This window comes from Lagenorhynchus albirostris, chromosome 1 (genome assembly GCF_949774975.1).
Source record: "Lagenorhynchus albirostris chromosome 1, mLagAlb1.1, whole genome shotgun sequence".
In the NCBI taxonomy this organism is placed as follows: Eukaryota; Metazoa; Chordata; class Mammalia; order Artiodactyla; family Delphinidae; genus Lagenorhynchus; species Lagenorhynchus albirostris.
The window spans coordinates 158,782,927-158,806,059 of NC_083095.1; the positions used below are offsets into that span (position 1 = coordinate 158,782,927).

The 23,133-nt window shown below is 53.5% G+C and overlaps 1 protein-coding gene across 1 annotated transcript; it reads right to left on the reverse strand.

The window, feature by feature from the left end:
- Nucleotides 1–14,311: 14,311 nt before the first annotated feature.
- On the reverse strand, nt 14,312–16,650 carry OTUD7A (OTU deubiquitinase 7A). The gene is given in 8 exon segments (XM_060170816.1): nt 14,312–14,729; nt 14,732–14,881; nt 14,884–15,036; nt 15,039–15,120; nt 15,123–15,193; nt 15,196–15,236; nt 15,238–15,644; nt 15,647–16,650. Coding segments are annotated over 8 exon segments (1,560 nt in total). The 5' UTR covers nt 16,187–16,650; the 3' UTR covers nt 14,312–14,613.
- Nucleotides 16,651–23,133: the final 6,483 nt, after the last annotated feature.

A 23,133-nucleotide genomic window follows, 5' to 3' on the forward strand; every position in this document is an offset into this window, starting at 1 on the left:
ATCAATTTGCGGAGTATTTTGTCATGTCCTCCCCCGCCCCACAGTGTAAAGGAAACAACACGATGAAAACCCTGTTGTGGAGCTCCTGACATCTCAGGAGAGCAGACTCGGCCTGGGGGACCATCCTTCACCGCCTCCCGGGAGCCTCAGGCCCCGCGTGGCGGCCCTGGCCACCAGGGGGCAGCGCTGGGCTGGCTGTGCCTCCAATGCACCCTGGCCTGGTCTGTCCCCGGAGAGGCAGGCCGGTTACCTTCCCTCTGCCCCAGAAGCAAACACAAAAATCACATGTAGTCTCCAGCTGGGCTGCGTATGAAGGGCAGGATTAATATGTTTACCACTGTAGAAGTTTAAAATGATTATTCAACAGATTAAGAGTTAGTCCCAGATCCAAAGGTCATGTTAGCCCCCGGTTTGGGTCAGTGTAATTTAGATTTCCCAGGACCTTTAGCTTTCTTCTTTTACAGGCTTCAAATCTATCTACAGAAAACAAAAAGCAATTAAAAGCCCTCCAAGACTGAGTGGAAGGAAAAAAAATAACTCTCTGCATTTTCTTATCATAATATAGGTCTCTGTTTACAACTTAAAAGCAGCTTCGCCCACCCTAACTAAGGACAAAGCCAAAAGTCCTGCAAACGCAGCAAAGCCTTTTTTTATAAGCACAGGAGCCACCAACCATCAACCAAACACACCTCCAGACACAGTTTCCTTGACGTTAGTATTTGTTGTGACCAGAACATGTGGCATCCTCTGGCTCTGACATCCCGTTACTAACACTGCTGTTGGCCCACCTCACAGGGTGGACACAGTGACTGGACATGTGTCGTGGTCATCACAGGACAGCAGACCTCTGACGGCACTGCACTTTATTGCATTTTTTGTTGAGCTAGTCCATACGCACTGTTTTCCCAACAGCATTTGCTAGCTTAGTGTCTCTGTCACATTTTGGTAATTCTGGCAATATTTCAAACTTTTTCATTATTATATTATTAGGATGACTTGTGGTCAGGGATCTTTGATGTTGCTATTGCTGAGGGCTCGGATTATGGTTAGCATTTTTTAGCAATAAAGTATATTTTTTTGTTTGTTTGTTTGTTTGTTTTGCTGTACGCGGGCCTCTCCCTGCTGTGGCCTCTCCCGTTGCAGATCACAGGCTCCGGACGCGCAGGCTCAGCAGCCATGGCTCACGGACCCAGCCTCTCCGCGGCATGTGGGATCTTCCCGGACCGGGGCACGAACCCGTGTCCCCTGCATCGGCAGGCAGACTCTCAACCACTGCGCCACCAGGGAAGCCCCAAAGTATTTTTTAAATTAAGGTATGTACATTGTTTTTTAAAGACACATGCTATTGCACACTTAGTAGACTACAGTATATTGGTAACGTAACTTTTATTTTTTAATGATTTTTTAATTGAAGTATAGTTAATTACAACATTGTGTTAGTTTCAGGTGTACAAAAAAGTGACTCAGTGTTTTATATATATACACATATATATATATATTCTCTCATATATTCATATATATGAATATATATTCATCTCGTATATATTCATATATATATCATATCTCATATATATTCATATATATATTCTCTCTCAGATCCTTTTCCATTATAGGTTATTACAAGATATTGAGTATAGTTCCCTGTGTTATACAGTAGGTCCTTGTTGTTTATTTATTTTACATATAGTAGTGTGTGTATGTTAACCCCAAACTCCTAATTTATCCCTCTCCGCTTTCCCCTTTCGTAATATTTCACTGTGTATATATATACCACTTCTTCTTTACCCATTCATCTGTCGATGGACATTTAGTTTGCTTCCATGACCTGGCTGTTGTAAATAGTGCTGCTATGAACATAGGGGTGCATGAATCTTTTCGAATTATGGTTTTCTCTGGATACATGTCCAGGAGTGGGATTGCTGGATCATACGGCAACTTTATTTTTAATTTTCTAAGGAACCTCCATACAGTATGGAGAACTCCATACTGTTCTCCATAATGACTGTATCAATTTACCTTCCCACCAACAGTGTAGGAGAGTTCCCTTTTCTCCACACCCTCTCCAGCATGGGAACATAACTTTTATATGCACTGGGAAACCAAAAAAATAATGTGACTCTCTTTATTGCGATATTCACTTTTTTGTGATGGTCGGGAACTGACCCCGCAATATCTCCGAGGTCCGCCTTAGACAGAAGCTTCCAGGTGGAGAAGGGAGAAACAGCAGGGGGACTCCAGGGCCAGCCATGGCTAACAGCAGCTGAGTGCTGCCCCTCAGGGTGGCAGCCTCCTCACCCACATTCACTTGTCCACACAACATCCTCTTGGGTCCAGCAACAAGATCTCTCCTTCCTCACAAATCCCAAAACCTCTGGAGCCTGCGGTGTAGACGAGCTGGCCCACCGGCCAGTGCCTGCTGGGTGCCCACCCCGGGAGGGTCCAGCGCTCACTCCAGCATTGCAGGCAGCAGCCTCTCTGCTCTTCCTGCTGTGCGTTGTGGTCCAGCCCTCCCCCAGGGGACCCTGTCTGCTCCAGAAGTGGACTTAGCTATCAGCTTTTGCGTTCACCTCCCCTGGCTGTGGTTCGGCCTGCACCATCCTGCCTGGGGATCCTTCCTTCTGTGGCGGGCATTAGGTGGCTTTCCCTCTTGTGTCACTGATCGTGGCTAGCTATTTTCCAAAAGAACAGGAGCCCCAATGGAAGCTAATCCTTGGACCGACAGGCAGGAAGCAGTTTGGCCCCTTGTGTGTTCACACCCATGCCGTCCTCTGAGTCGCTTGCTTGTCCTTGGGGCTCACTGTCCTCCCCTCCCCGGCCCCCTCCTCAGCCTGCCGGGCTTTCCAGAGGCAGAAGGCACGAGACATGGCCACTCCCGACCCAGTTCCCATAGTGAGCCCTCATCCCAGCAACTGCACTGCTTTTACTGAGATCTGGAAGTTCAAGCATTCAGACCACACATTTGGATCTGATGGATGTCGGGGCTCTGCCATGGTAGAGGGGGCCCCGGGAAGGCAGGACTGTCCCCATCCCTCTGCCAGAGTGCCTTGGCCACGACCCCAGCGCTCGTTCTAAGGCACCTGTCCTGCCAGAATGGGTCCGGGTGCTGGCCCTTGGTTGAAAGTGCAGACAGCACTGTACAAGTCATGTGTGTTCAGCTCGGACAGGAGGGGGACAGAGGGCAGGGACAGCTGAATGTAGTGCAGGGAGGGACATGCTGTCTTCCCGGGGGGCAGCCTGGGCCGAGGCGGGGACTTGCTTTTGGGGCCCACGTGCGGGGTGTGTGATTGACAGGTGGAGGTGAAGAGGCCAGAGAGGATAGTCTTCTTGGCCCCCTACCTCTAGGACTGGCCAGCGCCACCAGCTGCTGGACACAGGCCTCCCTGAAACCCCCAGCTTCCCCTCTGTGGGCAAGTCCGGGACAAGCACGGAGCTTGGGGCCAATGGCGCTGTCTGCAGCCCCTGAGAGGTCCTCCTTACCCAGAGATCCCCGCTTGGAGCCGAGCTGAGCCCCAGTGTCGTGCTCCCAGCCGCTCCCTGGGAAATGCAGAGCACATAGTCACTCCCATGCCCTGGGAGGCTTCTTGCTGGGCTCACCTGGGCACACAGAGGGAGGCTCTTCTTCCATAAGGAGGGAAAAAGTGCCAGTCACACCCATGGACTGGGCCGCCTGGGCATTGAGGCAAATCAGACCAAAGTCCTGATGTCCAGGAGCCAAACACCCAACCAAGGAGATGCACGTGCATGAGTCTGACCAGGGCAGAGGGCAGACGGAGCTCAGCCTCCAAGAGAAAGGGGGCAGGAGGTGGGGTCGGGAAGCAGGAGAGACAGATGGCTCGGGTCTGTGCAAACACACCACGGGGCCTGCCCAGCCCCGCGCTTCTGCGCACGTGCCCGATGCAGGCTTGTAAAACCCTGTGTGCGCCGGGAGTCCACATCCACCCGGGCTGCTCCAGGGAGGGGCGTTGTTGGGAGGCCATGGGGGCTACTGCACGGGCTCCAGAAAAGATGGACAGGGTATGCTGGTGTCTCAGGTAACCAAAACCATTTGCTGGTGGGATTGGAAAACCATACGGCCTATTTGGAACACTGTTTGGAAATTTCTAATGAAGTGAAATATGCAGTCATTCTGTGAGCTGCCAATTTCGCTTCTTTTGTATGTATCCAGAAGAAGTGAAACCTTATGTCCACAAACTGCTCACAAAGGCTCATAGTGGCTTTACTCATAATAGCCCCAAACTGGAGGTAACCTGTCCATTAACAGGAAAATGGATACACAAATCGTGGTACGGTCATACTGCCCTGCAATAAAAAGCTTACAAATGACTGATGCCCACACCAATATGGGTGAATCCCCAAAACCTGTGGAACAAATGAGAACTGGCACCAAACAGTACATCTTTTGATTCGCTTTGTACGTTTGTAAGGACAGAGCAAATCTAGAGCGGTCTGGATAAGAGCTGCTTTAGGGGGTGGGGTGCACTAGGTCGGGGGTGGGGTTTGCGTCTTTACTGTGCTGGTGGTGAGACTTCTGTCAAAACACACCCAACTGTATATTTGATATTTGTGCCTTTGGCTGTACATAAAATATGTCTCAATAAAATTAATGTTATTAAAAATCACTTCTGGTTGGAAGGCAAAATTCCTTGCTTAAGTAGCCACACTATAGTTTCACAGCCGTTGATGGACTTGGCAGGTCTGAGCCACTTCACAGTTCTAGAGCCCCTTGGCTTGCCCGAGAAAGCCCTGCCGTATCACCCAGCTGACACTGCACATCCCCTGCAGACCTTCTCCAAGGGGCCTGAGACCTTTCCCAAGGGCCACTGTGACCGGGGACAGACGTGTTCTGACAAATGACTCTTCCCCTTTAACCACGGAGGATGGGGGATGGGGACACTTTGACAATTCAGGGTACTCAGCACTGGCTCTGGGTTATCACTCATTTCTGGTGACTTAAAAACAGCCCCGTGGGGCTTCCCTGGTGGCGCAGTGGTTGAGAGTCCGCCTGCCGATGCGGGGGACGTGGGTTCGTGCCCCGGTCTGGGAGGATCCCACATGCCGCGGAGCGGCTGGGCCCGTGAGCCATGGCCGCTGAGCCTGCGCGTCTGGAGCCTGTGCTCCGCAACCAGAGAGGCCACAACAGTGAGAGGCCCGCGTACCGCAAAAACAAACAGCCCTGTGGACCCACGGTCAAAGTGGGGGCTTGTGGAGGTCAGGGGATAAAAAGAGTTTTATCCCAAGTGTGGGTGTCCAGGGCACTGGCGGGTCTGTGATCATCTCCCCAGTTCCCAATGCGCGGTTGGAGGGGTTATACTCGGCCGCTGGCTGAGCCTCCACGTCGGCTCTCCCCCCTTGGTGTGGATGCTACTTTGGTAGACATGGGACAAAAGTGAAAGTCCTGGCATTTCCCCTCCCTACCAGGAGAATAAATCAAAGGCGATTAATTTTCATCCTGGGGGAATCGCAGCGATTCGTGGGGCTATCAGTGACTTGAGTGCGTTCCTAAGGCATCCCCTTATCGTTCCACAGCGTGGGCGCTGATGGACACCTTTGGTTCTCCCTGTCCATCTGCAAGGACCACCAGAAACAGTTTGTTCGTGCCTGGGGGCGCCTGGGGCTTGTGCCACCTTCCTGCTCTCTGCCACAGCACAGCTGGCAGAGGCCCTGCAGAACGCCAGGCTGGAGCCACCATTGGCATCCTCGTGCAAATCACACCTGCCTTTCTGACACACAAAAGAGGGAGAAAACCCCCCACAAACATTCGGGGGCCCATCACCTTGACAAAGCTTCGGGGAGACCATGGAGTGTTTCAGGACAGCCCAACAAAGTGAAAGAGATGTCGTTATACCTAAAAAAGGAGGGACGACGTTTGCAGAAATTTTTTGGATTTCGAAGGCAACCTGTCGGCCATTTGGCTGTGCCCTCCCAAAGCCTTTACCAACGAACCTGTAAGGCCACTAGGTATGAGTGGGGCTCCCGGACCTCATCTCCTAATAGACCCAGTGGCACTCAGTGTTCGTGACCAACAGCAATGCTGCAGAGAGCCCAGGGGGCAGACCACCGAGCAGAGTGCCAGGGTTCTGGACAAAGCCAGGCCCTCCTCTGCATGTGAGTATTCTCATCTCCAAGAAACAGCTCCTGGCTACCACTGGGTCCCGGTGGGGACTGAATGGCTGACGGGGACATCAGTGGACTGCAGACCTGAGCTCAGTGCATTATGGACTGGGTGTGATCTGTCCCGCCCTCCCGAGAAGTCGGGTCTACTCGGCTGCAAACTGTTAGCTCGTGGAGATGGTGCGTGAGAGCCTGAGACAACCCAGAAGGCACACGTCAGTTGCATGAACAGATGGCTCAGACCCTGTGACACGTCCTCTTGCTTGTGGCCTCCTCTCTCCCTCAATCGACACCTTCTGGGAAGTTCCCAGTGACCAGATGGCCAAGGAGGCGTGCTTTCAGATGGTTCTCCATGATGCACTGGCTCCAGCTGAGAACAGGCTGAGGGCATGACAGCCCCAATGTCAAGTGTCCCTGGAAGACAGAGGGGAAGGGAAATCATCCCAGCGGACAGAGCTTGAGTAGAACAAATGGTTATCGCTTTTTTGGACTGAAAGACAGCCGGAAGAATTCACCTACACCAGTGACTCTTCCCCTCCCCCCACCACCTTGGGGATATTTGGCGATGTCTGGAGACGTTTTGATTGTCACATCTAGGGGGAGGGAGCTACTGGCATCCAGTGGGTAGAGGTCAGCCAAGGACATTGCTGCACATCTTACAATACACACAGGACCGTCCCCTACAAAAAAGGATGATCTGGCCCTAAACTTCATTAGTGCCACAGTCAAGGAATCCCAATCCACAGTGTTTTCCTTTGTCCATGGTACCAACTAACCGGGGAAACAAAGTAATGTATCTCATCCCCAAATCCGTCAACTGAACCAGTAAAAGAAAAAAAAAAGGGATAAAAACAGAGGCACTACATTCACTTGCCAATGCATGTTGGAAGGAACCAAGCAAGTACACCTCAACACCCATCAGTTAAATGAGACCCACCGCTCAAAGCTGAGGGTTAGCAGGGTTCAGACTCCGAGCGCAGACTCAGGGAAGTCCCCTGCAGCTCTATGGGCTCCGTGGGTGGTGGAGGGTCTGGGGGCTTCCTCGGGGTGTTGAATGGTGACCGGCTCTGCCACGGCCCATCTCCAACCCTGCTCACGGTGGCTTTACTAGTTCTGATCATAAGTTAGTGGAGACAAACTGCTTGCTCCCACCTACCTGCCAAGTCATCACCCCAAGGCAGGTGTTTGGATTCCATTCCCGGCAAGTGGAAAGCACTGGACAGGCTGCAGGGCTCCTGCCTTGGAGAAAGGTATGCGAGGGCAAAGAGGACAGCCCTGGAAAGCTTGTCCTCTCCCCCTCTGTCGGTCAGGGCAGCAATGAAAGGGACCTTGTTTATTTGGCAGTTCAAGCAAAGGGACACACACGTGTGGGCCCGCTCACTGTCTGCTGGGGGGTGCTACGAGGGAGTTCATATCCCCCTCCCCAAATGGGGGACCCTAAAACATGGCATCCAGAGAAATGATATCAAAGCCACGGAAGGGGGGCTTCCCTGGTGGCGCAGTGGTTGAGAGTCCGCCTGCCGATGCAGGGGACGTGGGTTCGTGCCCCGGTCCGGGAGGATCCCACGTGCTGCGGAGCGGCTGGGCCCGTGAGCCATGGCCGCTGAGCCTGCGTGTCCGGAGCCTGTGCTCCGCGGCGGGAGGGGCCACAGCAGTGAGAGGCCCGCGTACCGCAAAAAAAAAAAAAAAAAAAACACGGAAGGGGATGAAGAGAAGGACAAAGGCTTTTAACCAGGCCACAGTAGGACAAGGGTTCTATAAGAAGCATGTAACAGTGTTTTGCCAACAACTCTTAGAGGAAAACACATTTGGCCAAATGATCTAGAAGTAAGGAGCAAGGTTATGTAGTTGGGAAGGTCATCCCGCAAGGGCAGGAAGTCCAGAGGAGGAAGCGTCCCTCCCCCTTTGGTGGGCTGGAGGGTCTCCAGGGGCCCGGGGCTGAGAACGCTGTGTTGTTTGGCTCTGTGATGTCCAGGCTCTGCCCCTGCAGCACACACCCACCCATGACTGAGGGGGTGACCGGGGGCCTCCAACTTTGTCAGTGCAGTCCCCTCTCACCTGTGTGACCAGCTCCCCTTCCCTGAAGGCCTGCTTTTGGTGACACAAGAATGGGTCCTGCTAGTGGTGACTCCCTTTTCTGGGCTGGGTCATCTGCGGCCACCGAGTTTGCTCTAGGAAGGAAGGCCTGTCTCCCTGGAGCCACTGCAAAGGCACAGCGTCCTAAGGACCCATTATAAGGGACTCTCCAGAATGGTCCAGGCCCATGATGACCTCATGGAGGGGGCGTGATCACGAGAGCTGCCCTGGAGGAAACTGTCCCCACCTCAGCCTTTCCCAGAGGGCCCTCTGTAGACAGTGGAGTCCCTGTGACACCACTGTGAGGGAGGGCCCCGGGGCGGGCATTTACTGGGGAGACCTGCCACCATCAGGTCTGGTGCTCACTGCCACATCTGACTGCTGTGAACCACAGGCTGGAGAAGTAGCCAGGCTGCTGTATTAGCTACAGTTCTCCCCATTTAGGGGTAAGAGTAGAATCTCGATTTGATAAAGGCTGAAACCGATATTTTTAGGCCTCTTAATAGCTATCAAATTATTGATTTCATTCTCTTTTTTCAACAAGTATTTATCCACCACCTAATATGTGTCAGGCGCTGTTGTAGGCACCAGGAGTACAGCAAAACATACCAAAATTCCTGCCTGAGTGGAGCTTACATTCTGTGGGGGCTGGAGGGAGGCATACAATGAATGAATAATTCACATGCGGCGCTCAGATGGTGATCAATGCACAAGAGGAACAGGCACAGGGAGGCCGTGGGGAGGGTGGGACGTGTTGGCTTATTAAATAAAGAAGTCAGGGAGGGTCTCCTTCAGAGGTGACACTGGAACAGGTAGTGACTGGCAGGTAGTGACAGGTGAGCCACGTGGCTGAGGGTGTGTGTGTGTGTGGGGGGGAGGACATTCCAGGCCAAAGGGCATGTGCAAAGGCCCTGAGGCAGGCCTGTGTGCCTGGGGCAGAGGTTGGAGAAGTACAGGGGTGGGAGTGCTCTTTGTAAGGAGCTGGCTCCACTAATTTAGCCTCTTTAAAATAATGGCTTGCTTTGGTCTTGAGCATATTCAGCCTATATTTAAAAAGCCAGTGGTACTCCTCATCTTACGTTAAAGAACTGTGTGTGTGTGTGTGTGTGTGTGTGTGTGTGTGTGTGTGTGTATGTGTGTGTTCTTGAGATGCTCTCTTGGAGGAATAAAAAAGGATCAGCAATGGACATCATTTTTTGTATACATAATTAGAGTTGGTGGGACTCCTTTTTTTTTTTCAAGCATCAAAGAGCAAAAATGAAAATTTCAGCAAAATATTTTGCAAAATAAATGGAAATAGTAACATTGCTCACCTTGTTGGGAGATTCTGGCTTCCACGCTGTCCCTGTGGTGACATCTGTGTTAAGTCAGCGTGGGGGGGAGAGCGGGAGCACGGCATCTTGACACTGCACAGACTACACACGCACTTATTCCTGAGAGGTCCGTGCAGGGTAGTCCCCTCTCTCTTCTCTGCTGGGGGTGGAGTGCGGAGGAAGGACTGGTTTGGGGAAACAAAGCTACCCACATCACTGCAAACAGACCATTTCACACACTGCTGGGAGCAATCATGAAACTCTTCCCAAGCGGGGTGCCTAGGAGGTCTCCCTGCAGCCTCCGGGCCTCCTGGGGGGAGTATAGGGGCCCCTGGTCGTCATGAGTGCCCTGTGGGTCTCCCTGGGATGAAGCACCCTGGACACACCCCCGTGTCAGCAGACCCACTGGACCCTCGCTGGAGAGTGGACGTGGGGACGTGGCTGAAGCAAGAATGAAGCTGGGCTTCCTCACCGCCCTGGAGCCCCACACCAGAGCGGGCCAGTTCCAGCAGCAAAGAGTTTACAGTATAGTTAGGACTGAAGAGCAAGGTGGGACCCGGAGGTCTCCAGAGAGCCACCGCTTTAAGGCTTTTTGGAAGGGGGTGCCTGCTCCCTGGTGCCAGGGGTGCCAGCCACTGTGGGGCCCTTTCCCGGATGTGCTTGCGCTCAGGTGACAGCAGAGCCAGACTCTGGACAGAGGCAGCATCCCAGTGGCCGAGGTCTGACAAGGCAGGGCCCGCTCGGCCACAACACACGTTTTCTCCTTATTTATTAGAAGCATCGGGAGAAAAAAAAAAAGAAGCACTCGAGGAACTTCATCTGTAAAGTCCACACCGCAAGGAGGAAAACCGAATCGTGTCCTAAAGAAAGAAACCCTCCGAAACGCGCTTCGCTCTGCTTCTCTTAGTAAACATAAAAAACACAGAGAATGGAACACATGGGTTTGACAAAGCCTTTTCTTTTCTTTCACAAATTTCCCACCACTGATGGATACAGCCCTTTTTTCTTAACTAACGTGAAATATATTTTGATCCGTTAAGTTTATTTCTGCAAAGTAGAGTAAATTGCAAAATAAGTTTGTTGTCGCTATGGGAGGGGGTGAGAGCCACGTAACCACGACCCCACCCCACCCACCCCCGGAGACGGTGGGTGCTGCCCAGAGGATTTCACACCTCAAGGTGTGTCCCCTGCTATCTTCAGGCACTAAATTCCTGACTGTAAACTACCAGGATTAATAAATCAAATCGGTTTGGAAAACATGAAGTTTGTAAAGTAACAGATCCCAAATTTTCGGAACGCCACTGGAGCCAATGGGTGGTGATAGGGAAGAAAAAGTCCACAGTAACTTAGTGAATAGAAAGTATTCATTTAAGAGGAAAAATGGAGCACCCAAATCCAGGAACAGAAAACAAATCGAGCTTTCCACGGAAAAAGAAGAGACATTAACACTGTTGCACTTTCAGAGGGGATCTGAACAAACAGCACAAAGTGTTTCACCCCCACAGGCCAGCGGAGCCCCACTCCACCTAAAGGTAGCCCTCCAAGGAGACAACCCGGCGGCAATAAAAGGGTGCAAAATATTGCTCTGTGGCATATTCTGAAAATAATATAAAAATAATTTCTATAGTACAGTTTAAACTTGGCTTGTAAAATACCAACATAACAGCATAAAATCTACTAACAGAATAACCTTAAAAATGCCTTCCTTTCACAATATATTATTTAAAAAAAAATCATACACCCAGGTGACGCAGATGCAGGAAGTGTGAAGCAAATGACTGAAATAAACTCCACCGGAGTTTATAAGTATCTGGGATTCTTCTGGAAACTTGCTGTCACTTAGAGACATTCGACCTTCCCAGAAGGGGAAGTTTGGCCAGACCAGATTGGATGGGAAGGTCGCTCACAGGCAGGGCAGCTGCGCAGCCCACGTCCAGGACCTGCACCCTGGTGGGGCTCACGGCCTTTCTAGAATCGGGACTGGCCATCTTCCTTTTCCCCAGTGCCCCCAATCCACTTCCTTTACCCCGCTCCACAAAGGGCTCCACAAAGTCATAGAAGGACATTAGGGGACCTCTTGACCCACATGTGAAAAACACAGCAGTTTCTAATAGTTCTTGTGCAGCCTGATGAATTCATTTGGTCTGAGATGTCTGGCCAGGGACCAGGGCTAAAGAGCTCTTGTGAACATGCGGGGCCAGACCAGCATGTTTAACAGAACAGTGGGCTCGCTCAGTTTTTCACAGTGTTTAGAGGAAGGGTGGATCCAGACCTCTCGCAAGAGGAAACGGCTATTTGTATACTACGTGGACGGAGGGCATCCTGTCTGATGGGAGCGACACCCACAGGCGCCCGCAGGTGAAGCAGCCAGTGACCAGGTGGAGAAACTGGGGCCCTTTCAGGCGGCCGGGGGAGGAGCCTGGTGGGGGCGGGGCCTGGATCTCAGGCCTTTATTTATGGCACATATGTCAGATGGGGGTGGGGCGGAGGTGACAAATTCAAGGCGCTAGAACAGGGCACCGTTGTTTTGTTTTGTTTTGACTTTATTTTTTGACTCTTCTTTTTGTTTGTTTGTTTGGCCGAGTGGCTTGTGGGATGTTAGTTCCCTGACCAGGGATTAAACCCCCGCCCTCAGCAGTGAGTGAGGAGTCCTAACCACTGGACCACCAGGGAATTCCCAGGTCACTGTTTTTTGATAATACCTAGGAGTTACACTGCCTGGTTTTGAAGGTTTTCCTTTTTCCTCTGGTACTACAAATGGACCATTTTTATTCTCAGTTTGCCTGCCACCCTCCTTTCCTTCCTTCCTTCCTTCCTTCCTTCCTTCCTTCCTTCCTTCCTTCCTCCCTCCCTCCCTCCCTCCCTTCCTTTCTTTTTTAACCTGGCAGAGAGCATGAGAAAGATAAATTTTGGAAATTTCTGCTTTCATGTTAAAAAATTAAAAAACAAACACGAGATTACTTTCTGCCTCCTTGACTTCTTGTGCGTATGTGTTTGGCTTCTGAACGCACAGGGAAGCATTTTCCAGACTGGCCCTTGCACCTTCTGTGAGATGCAGGGCAGGAGCTGGAGTCTACACATGAAGCAGTATTTATTTCCTGTGACCTCACAGCTTTGGATGGCAAAGCAGTTGGTCAGCACGACGTGAAGAATCAGTCCAAAAAGCTGCCACAAACCGTCTTGAGGAGATATTTTTTAAAAACTACTTTTTTAAAACAGAAGAAACCCCAGTAATATGACGGACATGAACGTTAGTAATTTCCACACATTGAAAGTATTATTTAGCATGAAAAGTAAAACTTTTGAAAAAATTTAAGATCCTATGTAATTAATAATTTTAAGGAAACACTTATGTAAAGCTTGAATAAATTACTGAATAAATTACTGAAATAAATTACTGGAATAAATTACTAAAAACAAAAAGGAATTACTCACAGGAGATACTCAAATTAGTTTATTATAATTCTTCAAACAAGTAAAACAAAAAATCCCCTCCCCATTTTTTTGTTTGTTTTTGGTGTGTGTGTGTCTGTGTGTGTGTGTGTTTTCCATTTTTGCAGCTCTTTATGTCAGGGGGAAAGCATTCTTTCTGGAGAAGAAGCTGGCTCCAATGAAGACATGGTCTACCTCCTGTGTTTTCTGAAGATACAGCCACAGCGAAGCGAGGCGCCTTCTCCTCTCTTTCTTGGGATTATTAGAGGCAATTCTAAGGCTCTCACAGGTTTTAAACGATTCTTTTGCTAGTGAGGATTTTACCCATCGTATCTGTATTTCTTGGAAACAAGATCTTCCCTTAGCGAGGCAGGTTTAGCGCCTCAGTGCCCTTGGCCAAGAGCGGTGCTCTCCAGAGGTAATCTTGGAAGGAAGACGCTGCATACTGCTGCTCAGAAGAGAGTAACTAAGGACACTTTTTTTTTTCTTAAGAAATGTAAGGAGGCAATAAAATAGGGACGTGATGGGGCTGCTCCTAATGTGTTCTGCAGCCACAGTCAGGGTTACCCCCACCCTGCGGAGGGGACCCCGATGGGAGCGGCGCCCCTCCACCTGGCTGATCCCAGACAGATGCGGGTGGGGGTGGGGTAGGGGTGGGCTTCCTTCCCGGGGGCCCTCAGCCCCTTCCCTCTGGAAAGAGGCGCGGGCCGGGTTTCAGGGAGGCCTAGTCGGGGATTACACAGTGACCGCAGGGTCAAGTTCTCGCCTCTCTCCTGGGGCTTCGATGGTCGCCTCCTACGGCGCCCTCCGGCCACGGTTCACTGCGGAAGTGTCTTTGAAGGGGAAATGTGAGAAGGGTGTCTTCTTTTCTCATATACGGGCAACTCCAAATAGTGAGTTGGGAACCTTGCCTTTGCGGCCCAAGGTGTCTTTGGAAAGCTCCTGTCGCCCGAGCTGCCCGGCACCGGGAGCGATCGCTACATCTCACCGCGCCCTGCGAGGTAGGTTGTCCGGTGCCCATCCTACAGACGCCCGCGGCTTTGAGGGCAGTGTGAATATCGCTCGAGCCGGGGTCTGTGGGAGGAGGTTGCGCTTATGAGGTGGAGCCGCGTATTCCTAAAGGGCCACAGAGACCACCAGGGCGCCAGCGGGCGGCCAAGAGTCCTGTCCTCCAGGGGCCCGGGAGGGGCACAGGTGGGAGGGAGCCCGAGGCAGAGCTGCCACCGCGGTCCCGGGGCCGCGCGTTCGCTTTGAAACCCTGGGTGGCACCGATCGCACGCAGGTGACCGCTACATGTAAGAGGTCAGTCGCCGGGTTAGAGAAAAAAGCCCCCGCCCCCCCCAAAGAGGCATGAAAAAAACCCACTCCCTTCTAAAAACAAAGGGGTGCAAATTTCTTTATTTCTCTTATTGAGGAACAAAAATACTCTTGCAATGGCAATTCAGTTTCCATAGGTACGAGGCAGGTGCTAGCTAGCACACCCACTTCCAACAGCATAGCTGTTTCCTATCCGTCTACTACCTGAGTGGCATCAGTGTAGGTTCAGGCACCATTAGGAACATTTGACCAAACACGTACACAGCACGTACTGAGGATCGCCGGCTTCCCGGTGGACCAGGGAGCGGAGGAGACACCTACAACACTGAGAGGACAGCCCGGCCAGCGGGGCCGCGGCGCGCGCTCAGGGCCGGGCCGCGGGCGCCTAGCGCCGCCGCCGCCGCTCCTCGCGGCAGCAGTACGAGCAGTAGTGCTCGGTCTCGGCGCGCCCGTAGAACGCGCACTTCTCTCGCTGGCGAGGCCGTCCGGGCCGCCCTCACCGTTCGAGCGCGCGGCCGGCGTGTCGGCGAACTCCAGGCCGTCGCGCGCCGAGCCGAAGCCGTTGGCGTAGGTCTGCGACTTGCGCTCGGCAGCGCCCGCCGCCCCCGCCGCGCCGGGCAAGGCCCCTGGGAGGCGGGCGCCATCAACTCGACCGTGTTGACCGTGCGCAGGGCGGCGGCGCGCGCCGGGCTGTAGCTCAGCTACGACAGCTCGCGGCTCTGCCGCGGGTACAAGGCGCACGGCCGCAGCACGCCCACGGCCGCAGCACGCCTTGTCCCGCGCGCCTCACCGCCTCCACGTGGATAACGCTCTGGCGCCCCGGCGCCAGGGGGCTGCCCCCGGGGACCGGTCCGCTGGCGCCCGCGCGCCGCTGCCGCAGCCGCCGCCGCCGCCGGGGCCCGTGGAGGCCGCGCCGCGCGGCGCCGCCCGTGCCCCCTCCGCCGACCGGGGTTCGGGCGCTCCTTGAGCTTGAGCACCAGCTGCGTGAGGGCCCGGCGAGGCGCGCTCGGGGCTCAGCCCGCCCTCGGCCTCAGGCCTGCGCGGCGGCCCCTTGGCCGTGGAGGCGGCGGGGGCGTCGCGGCGCCGCTGCTCGGCGCTGAAGCGCTCCTGCGCGCTGGTCAGGTAGTAGCCGATCATCTCCTCGTGGAACTAATGCCGGTGGCTGGTTAGCAGCTGGCCGGCTCAGATGAACTTGCGCTCGCCCTACATGGCGGCGCGCAGGATGTGGAGGCTCAGCTTCACGGCTGTGCTGTACTTCCAGGCATCGCCGCGGGGCCCGCCACCCTTGTCGGCTGGCGACGCGCCTGCTGCCTTGCCCGTGGGCAACGGCGTGGTGTTCTCCGAAGGCGACGTGGTGGCCGAGGCTCCCGACTCCTCCTCGCTGCCCTTGCGCGCGCCTTGGCCTTCTTCTCCTTGCCGCGCTCGGGCGCGTCGCCGTGATTGCCGTTGGCTGACTTGGAGCGGCTCATCGGGCCGTGCACCAGGCCGCCCATGTTCTTCAGCTGGATGCCCACGGAGTCCGCGCGGGTCTTGTCCTTGTCCTTGCGCTGCTTCTCCTTCTCCTTGTCCTTGCCGTTCTTGCTGTTGGAGTTGCTGCACAGCTTGTCGCGGTCCGAGTCCAGCGAGTCGGTCAGGGACTACACGTCCTCCCCCGCCGAGGCCGTCGGGGACTCCGGCTGCGCCAGAGGGGCCAGCGAGGGAGAGGGAGGGCAGGGAAGGGAGGAGGTTAGAGCTGTCCCCACGCGGCAAATGGAGGCAGACCCTGCCCCCGCAGTGTGGCCTCCGGCCTCACTGTCCCCAGCCCCAGTTGTGGCCCAGCCTGAGATTCTCGAGCTAGAGCTGCTGCCTTCGGAGCCCTCGTGGAGGCTAGAAAAGAGCACCCACAGCCAAGTTATGACATACGTCACGCAGCTGGACTCTGGAGCCATCAGTAACATAGGGTATCGGGACCTGCCTCAGGGAACCCTGTGAAGATTAAATACACGTAAAGGCTGAAGTCCGAAAGCACCCTGAGCAGTGCCAGCTTGTCCTGGGTACTGACTGTGTGCCGGGCACTGCCCTCCTTGCTTTCCTCGTGTCACTTAAAAAAATATTCGTTATGAGCCCCAGTTTATGGTTAAATAAACTGACGTCTGGGGAGGACCAATTATTTGTAAGTTGTTTTTTTTTTAAACAAATCCCTTTTCCTGGAACTTTACTACTGAGATCACAAAAAAATCAGTCCGATCCTTAGAGCGAATCCCTCTTAGCATCTGGAGGCAGGGCCCAGCATGGGTCCTCCCCGGGGGAGGGGGCCAAGTGGGGCACCAGCCCCTTTCTCACAGCCCTCCTTTCCTGGAGGGGAGAGAAGGAGAAGAGAAGGAGGGGGTGCCGAGGAGTCACGCCCTCGGTTCCCTGCCTTTTCCAAGGACCCACACACACTTTTATAATTAATTCCGCTCCGTGGCAGCACATCGTGTTCCGATCTCGGCAGAGAGAGTTTTGTGTTGTGACTTGCCTACGGTTTGTTTTCTGAGTGGGCGGGGTTTAGTCCTCTCCTTCCCGAGAAAATAAGGGAAGAAAAACTCCCCTAGCCGGAGCGCGCGCCTACGTCCAGACTCGCAGGCACACGCGCACACAGGCCCGCGTTCCAGCCAGAGCCGGGGCGGCGGGGACCGCGGGCGGCGAGGACCGCGGGCGGGGCTGGGACCCGGCGCGGGGCGGCCCCCGTGAGGGAGGATGCACCCCGCCCGCCCGCCCCGAGCCGAGTGCGCCTGCCGGTCCGTCCTGGCGCGCTCCAGGCTCACCCGGGTCTCGGAGGGGATCCGGATCCACGTCACATTCATGTAGCTGTGCAGAAGGTTCAGCTTGGCTTCTAGCGACAGGATCAGGCTAGAGAGAGAGGAACACAGAGTGAGACGCGCCCCAGCTCGCCCGCGCGCACCCCGCCCGCCAGCGGCCGTCCTCGAGGAGCAGGGGCGCACGGCGCCCAGCCCCTTCCCGGGAAGCACGGGGACAGCCCGCCCCATAGGGCGTTGAGGGAGGGGGCACAGGGTAGGGTCTTATTGGGCCAGCTGGGCCCAATAAGTTATCGTTGTCGTCTTTCCCCCACTCCCAGCCCTTCCCTGGCGTCCACCGCAAAGTGCAGAGGCAGCAGCTTGTGCTCCGAATCCTTCAGGGGGATCACGGCTGGGACGCAAAAGAGAGAGACCCGTGCCAGGTGGCCCAAGGCGCGATGGGAGGCTCAAAGACCCCGCGACCCCCAGGGAGGACAGGAAAGGGCCCCTGAGACCAGGTGTCTCCGTGATTAAGGAAACCAAACGGGGGTGTACACAGGATATCTATGCCAGTAGGAACGTTAAGGCCAGAGGTTTCAAAACCATCACTAATAGTTTTTTTAAATTCCTCTTTATTGTGGACCCTGAAGAGCAGTTGGAGACATGACCTGGCCTAGACATGGGTCAAAAGGCAGGTGCCCTCCTTGGGCAGCAGACAAAACAAAGCTATTACTACTTCTGCCATTTCTGAGGAAGAATCCAGGCCAGACAGCACAGGGAGCAAGGTCACCTGGGAGGGGGCTTGGGGCCAGACCCACCCATCTCCTCCCAGAGGAGGAGAGCGAGGGCTGCCGGCCCATCTGCTCTTTCGGGAGTTCATGCAGCAAGTCTGTGTTGGTGTGGGACCCAGGGACCCCGTCGCCCTTGCCACAGAGAGCTCACATCCCGGACCAGACCAGGGACAGGATAAACAGGTGACATACAGCTCATGCCGTCAGGCGGTAATAGCGCCCTGAGGGTGAACAAGCAGGAGTCTGGCAAACCTTTCTGGGGTGGCCCAGTGAGCCTTCCGGGGAGGGAACGTGCAGGTAGACAAGGCGGTGAGGAGAGATGGGCCCCTCGCTGCACAGAGGGGTCGACTCATCAGAGTACCGCCTCTGCTCCGGGGAAGCCGGGACCACCTCAGAAAGGCTGAGGTGGAGGCGGGTGTCTACAGGTTTGTCTGGGATCTGCCGGGAGCTTCCGGGCCTGGTGGGATCGGCTCCCTGGTGACGTTGTTGATGTCAGGGGCAGAGAATGGGGAGACGGCTACCCCATTTCTGCCCTCGGAGCAGCAGCCGCGTGGGGGCTGCACTAAGCACCCTTGCAGGCCCCACCTGAGGGTCAGGCCCCAGCAGAGCAGCACAGCCTGGGGCTCGGCCAGGCCAGCAGCTTGGTTGCTGGAGCCTGGCTTCCTGCCTCCGTGCCAGCGGCTGGTGGGGGGAGAATCGGGTGCTTCTGTGAGTGCTGCTGGGGCTGGTACGTGCGGGTGCAGGTCCTGGTGAGCCCCCACTCAGACCCTTCTGGGGCCTCCAGCAGGGGCTCTCGCCTCTGCTGTCCCTCCGGCTTAGGAGGGAGGTGTGGCCAGGCCCCCTTCTAGATGGGGAGGTAGGTTAGGAGCTGACAGCTCCCGGGTGGGCGCCTCCCTGTTTCAGGCCTATCCTTGACCCTGGAGTGCCTCTCTACTGTCCTGATCGAGCACGTGGGGCCTCCCACACGCTGTTTTCCTTTAGCACCAAGAGCCCCATCTTTGGGGGCAGTGAGCCCCCAGGCACCAGTCCAGGATGCAGGGGGCCTTGCTCCTGCCCAAGGTTTACCTGACCTCCTCCTCACTCCTCCCCCGCCCCCACCTCCCAGGTGCTGGCTGTGAGGCTGGTGTCACTTCCCCATATTCATGGCAGGGGTACCATGGCAAAAACAGAAAGGCAGATCAATAAATAATAAATGCATAAAATCTAAGGTTGAATACCATTAATAGTTGATTTTCTAATAAGAAATCGGAAACATTGACTCAGTGCTGCCCCCCAGTGTTGCTAAAGAGACACAAATAATCCTCTTCCTCCACCCCCGCTTTCCCAACGCCCCATACAAGGGAAATACAGCTTTGCTCAGGATTTTCCCTTTCATCTGGATGGGGCTGGGCGGCACTGTGCTCTGGTTTGAGAGGTCAGGGGCAGCTTGGTCTGCCTTGGCTTGCTCAGTCCTGCCTTGGTGTGGCTCTGACACACAGGCCACCCCTCCCAGGGCTGAGCTGCAGGGTAGTCATGCCCAGGGAGGGCTGCAGGATAGCTCAGGACCAGCCTCCCGTGGGCCATACCCAGGAGCTACTCCCATAGTTCCAAGAGTCACCACGACAACAGAGAGGGGTTGGCCCCAGCTTCCCACCCATGGGCGGGGGCAGGGGGTACAGGCTCCCTCTGTAGATAGGGCTTGGTAAAGGTGCTCACCCCAGGCCCCCAGGCACATGGCCAAACCAGAGTAACCAGGAAACGGACCCAAGGACTCTATTTTAAATAAGCATCCTCCGTGGGTCTTAAAATCAAGCAAATCTGGGAAACATTGTTCTAGAATAATGATCTGTTAGGGCCAGTTTCTGTGGGTGTAGTGATTTGGGGTCTGGCTCTCCACCTTCCCAGGGGACAGAGGCCTTAGGGGCGTCTGCCCAGGCCGGCTACATTTCCCAGTCCCCACCCTAGCGTTAGGAAAGAACACGTGCTGACTTGCGCCCGTGGGGCATGAGAGGAAGCCCTGGGCGAAGTGGTTAGGCGTGGGTGGCCCTTCTCCCCTACACCCCCTCCCACCGTGGTGGCTTCTGATGACGGTAGCCCTGGAAGGCATCAGGAGTGGGCTCCCGACCCCCCACTTGGAGGGGGCCTGCCTGTATTAGGAACACCCGTTTTAGACTTTATCTGCAGGAGAAGCAAACTTCTATCACATGAAGCCACTGTGATTTTGGTTTATTTGTTTCAGATAAACCAGCTAAAGTAGTACAGCTGTACAGCCCCCCTTAGCCTCCCTGCCAAAGGGCTGCTGGGAATTCCTACACTAAGTAGCTGGGCTGGAACGGACTTCCTGGGCTCCCCACCTTGACCCCCCCCACCCCAATACACAAAGCCGAAGGCTGGAATCACCTGAAGGTGCTAAAGCCTGACCACCCAGTAGGCTCCTGGCAGCCTCTCAGCCTGGATGTCGGAAGGCATCTTGTATGCAGAGGGCACAGTGTGGGCCGCTGGTCAGGGTTGAGGCTGCAGGGCCCAGGAGCCCCACCTGTAGCTGTACAGCCTAGGGCGGCCTTGAGAACAGGCCCTCTGTGAGCCTCAGGTACTTCCGATGCTTCTGCCTGTCACTTTACACACTTACTTTTCCCTGTTGAAAACCTGGCCTCACCCAGTGAGAGGGGGAGTGATGCGGCGATTCGCCCTCTGGTGGCAAATGTCTGGAACAGCAAATGCTTTTCAAAATAAGCCTGCAAACTTTTTTCCCCCTTTGAAAAAACTCTCTCCTATCTTTTAACTTGGAAACATATAGGCATCATTTCAAACTAGCCTGGACAAGGGGTAACTGAAGCAGCATCCAATTTTCAGTACTTATTTTCCAAAAAAGAATGGGGACCTCTGGTTTCTGTTTGGGATGTAAAAAGCTGAAGGAGCAATGTCCCACCAGTATAACAACAATAATCTAGACAAACTGCAGATTCACAACTCTCTTTTTTATTTAAATAAATTTATTTATTTATTTTGGCTGCGTTGGGTTTTCGTTGCTGCGTGCGGGCTTTTCTCTAGTTGCGGTGAGCAGGGTCTACTCTTTGTTGCGGTGCGCGGGCTCTACACGGGAGGGCCTCAGTAGTTGTGGCGTTTGGGTATCAGTAGTTGTAGCGCGCAGGCTCTAGAGTGCAGGCTCGGTAGTTGTGGCGCACGGGCTTAGTTGCTGCCCCTTAGTTGCCCCTTAGTTGCTGCCCCTTAGTTGCTGTGCTGAGACCAGAAGTATAGCTGGGAGAGGTCACTCCCTCCCCCCAGATCCAGGGACACAGCACCCGCCTAAGATAGAGGCTTAATCAGAATAATAGAAGCATTGCCCTTCTGTGCTCCCCTCCCACACCCAGGCTAACAAGCTACGAGTAATAGCGATCTAATGCTAGAAAGGGGGCAAGAATATGGAGAGAGACCCTTGCCGAAGTGAGGCGCAGCACGAAGCGTGCAGCAGACGGTGAGAAATACCATCGCTACCGTAAACACAAGATATAACCAGAGGCCTTTGAAGGTAACCAGCATAGCATCAGGTCCCGACTAGACTGATCCCGACCCCATGCAGCAAAAGGAAAGGAATCAAAATGATATACCTTAGTCTTTATTGCCCTACTCAAGATGGCTGGCTCTCAACAAAACATTTTTTGGCACAAGAAAAGACAGGAGAAAACCAGCACATTGACAAGAGATGGGACAAATGACAGAATGAGGCAGATATGACACAGGTGTTGAAACTATTAGACCTGATTTAAAATAACTGATTAATAAGTTGAAAACTCTAATAGAAAAGGTAGACACCATGCAGAATTTGATGGTTAATTTCTGAAGAGAGAAAAAAATCTATAAGAAAGAGTCAAATTTAAATGCTAGAAATAAAAAAAAAAACCACAATAATCGAGATAAAGAATGACTTTGAGGGGCTGATCGGTAGACTTTACACAGCTGAGGAAAGAATCTGTGAACAGTAAGATAGGTCGATAGAAACTACCCAGATTGAAACACTGGCTGTGCGTACCCGTCGGAGCTGCCCATGGTCATTCAGAGCGGCCATCAGGGCCCAGATTTTGCCTGGAGATGAGAAATGACACGAGATTACAATACTGATGCATGAATAACGGTCACATCCTAGGAGAGAATCACGCAAAGAAGGGTCTCTGTTAGCACGTGTTCACTCACGAACTCCCCACCAGTAGTTTTCGTTCATTTTTCTTTATGTTCTTTTCTATTATTTTTATTTATTTATGTTTTTTGGCCACGCCGCATAACTTGCAGGACCTTAGTTCCCTGACCAGGGATTGAACCCAGGCCCCAGCAGTGAAAGCGCCAAGTCCTAACCACTGGACCACCAGGGAATTCCCTCTTTTTTTTGGTTTTTCACTCAATGGTTTTTAGTATATTCACAGAGTTGTGCAACCATCAACACTATACAATCCCAGAACATTTCCATTACCCTGAAAAGAAACTTTTTTAAAAAATTGAAGTATAGTTGATTTACAATGTTTCAGGTGCACAGCAAAGAGATTCAGTTATACATACACATATATAGATCTATTCTTTTTCAGATGCTTTTCCACTATAGGTTATTGCAAGATATTGAACCTAGTAGTTCCCTGGGCTGTACAGTAGGGTCCTTGTCTTAGTTCTCATTTTTCAGAGGGGTAAGATGGCCTGATGCGTACTCTCTAAGAGTAGAATTTCACACCCACACCTGAAGTAGAGTAGAATTTCACACCCACACCTGATGTTCCCTCTGAAGTAGGTGACATACCTACTGCCCTGGCCTTAGATTCCCACATCCTGCAGAACCCTCCATGCCTCCGAAAACCAAGTCATACAGCTTACTCTCCGAGGGGAGCAAAACACAGAGTAAAAAAAAAGAATGAAAAGAACTCCCACGTTTTCTCTGGGTTTTCGCTCAGTATTTCACCTTTTCCTTGAAGCTTAGTTTGGGGAGGGCAGAGGCTCCGGGGGGCTCGCTGTGTGCGAGCCTCCGTGGCAGGCGACCTCAGAACTCAGGCGCTGGACTGGGTGAGACCCCAGGCAGGACAGGTGTGCCCACTCCAGGCAGCACTTAGCGGGATGGGTGCTGGGGGTTTGCAGCACGAGGGGGAGCTGATGGGGGGCTGGAACTCGGTGTGGGGCCTCTAATCCCTGACTCTGAGACTTGGTGGACTTCTAACGGAAGGAAGGAGGCAGCACACACCGCATCCGATTCCATTAGGCATCATGCGCTTTTTAAAGGCAAAGAATTAAAAACTTAGCTTTAATTTTAAAGAGCAAATAAAATCTTACTCTCTCCTGATTGACTCTGAATTGCAGGTATTCACTATATGCACTAACGAT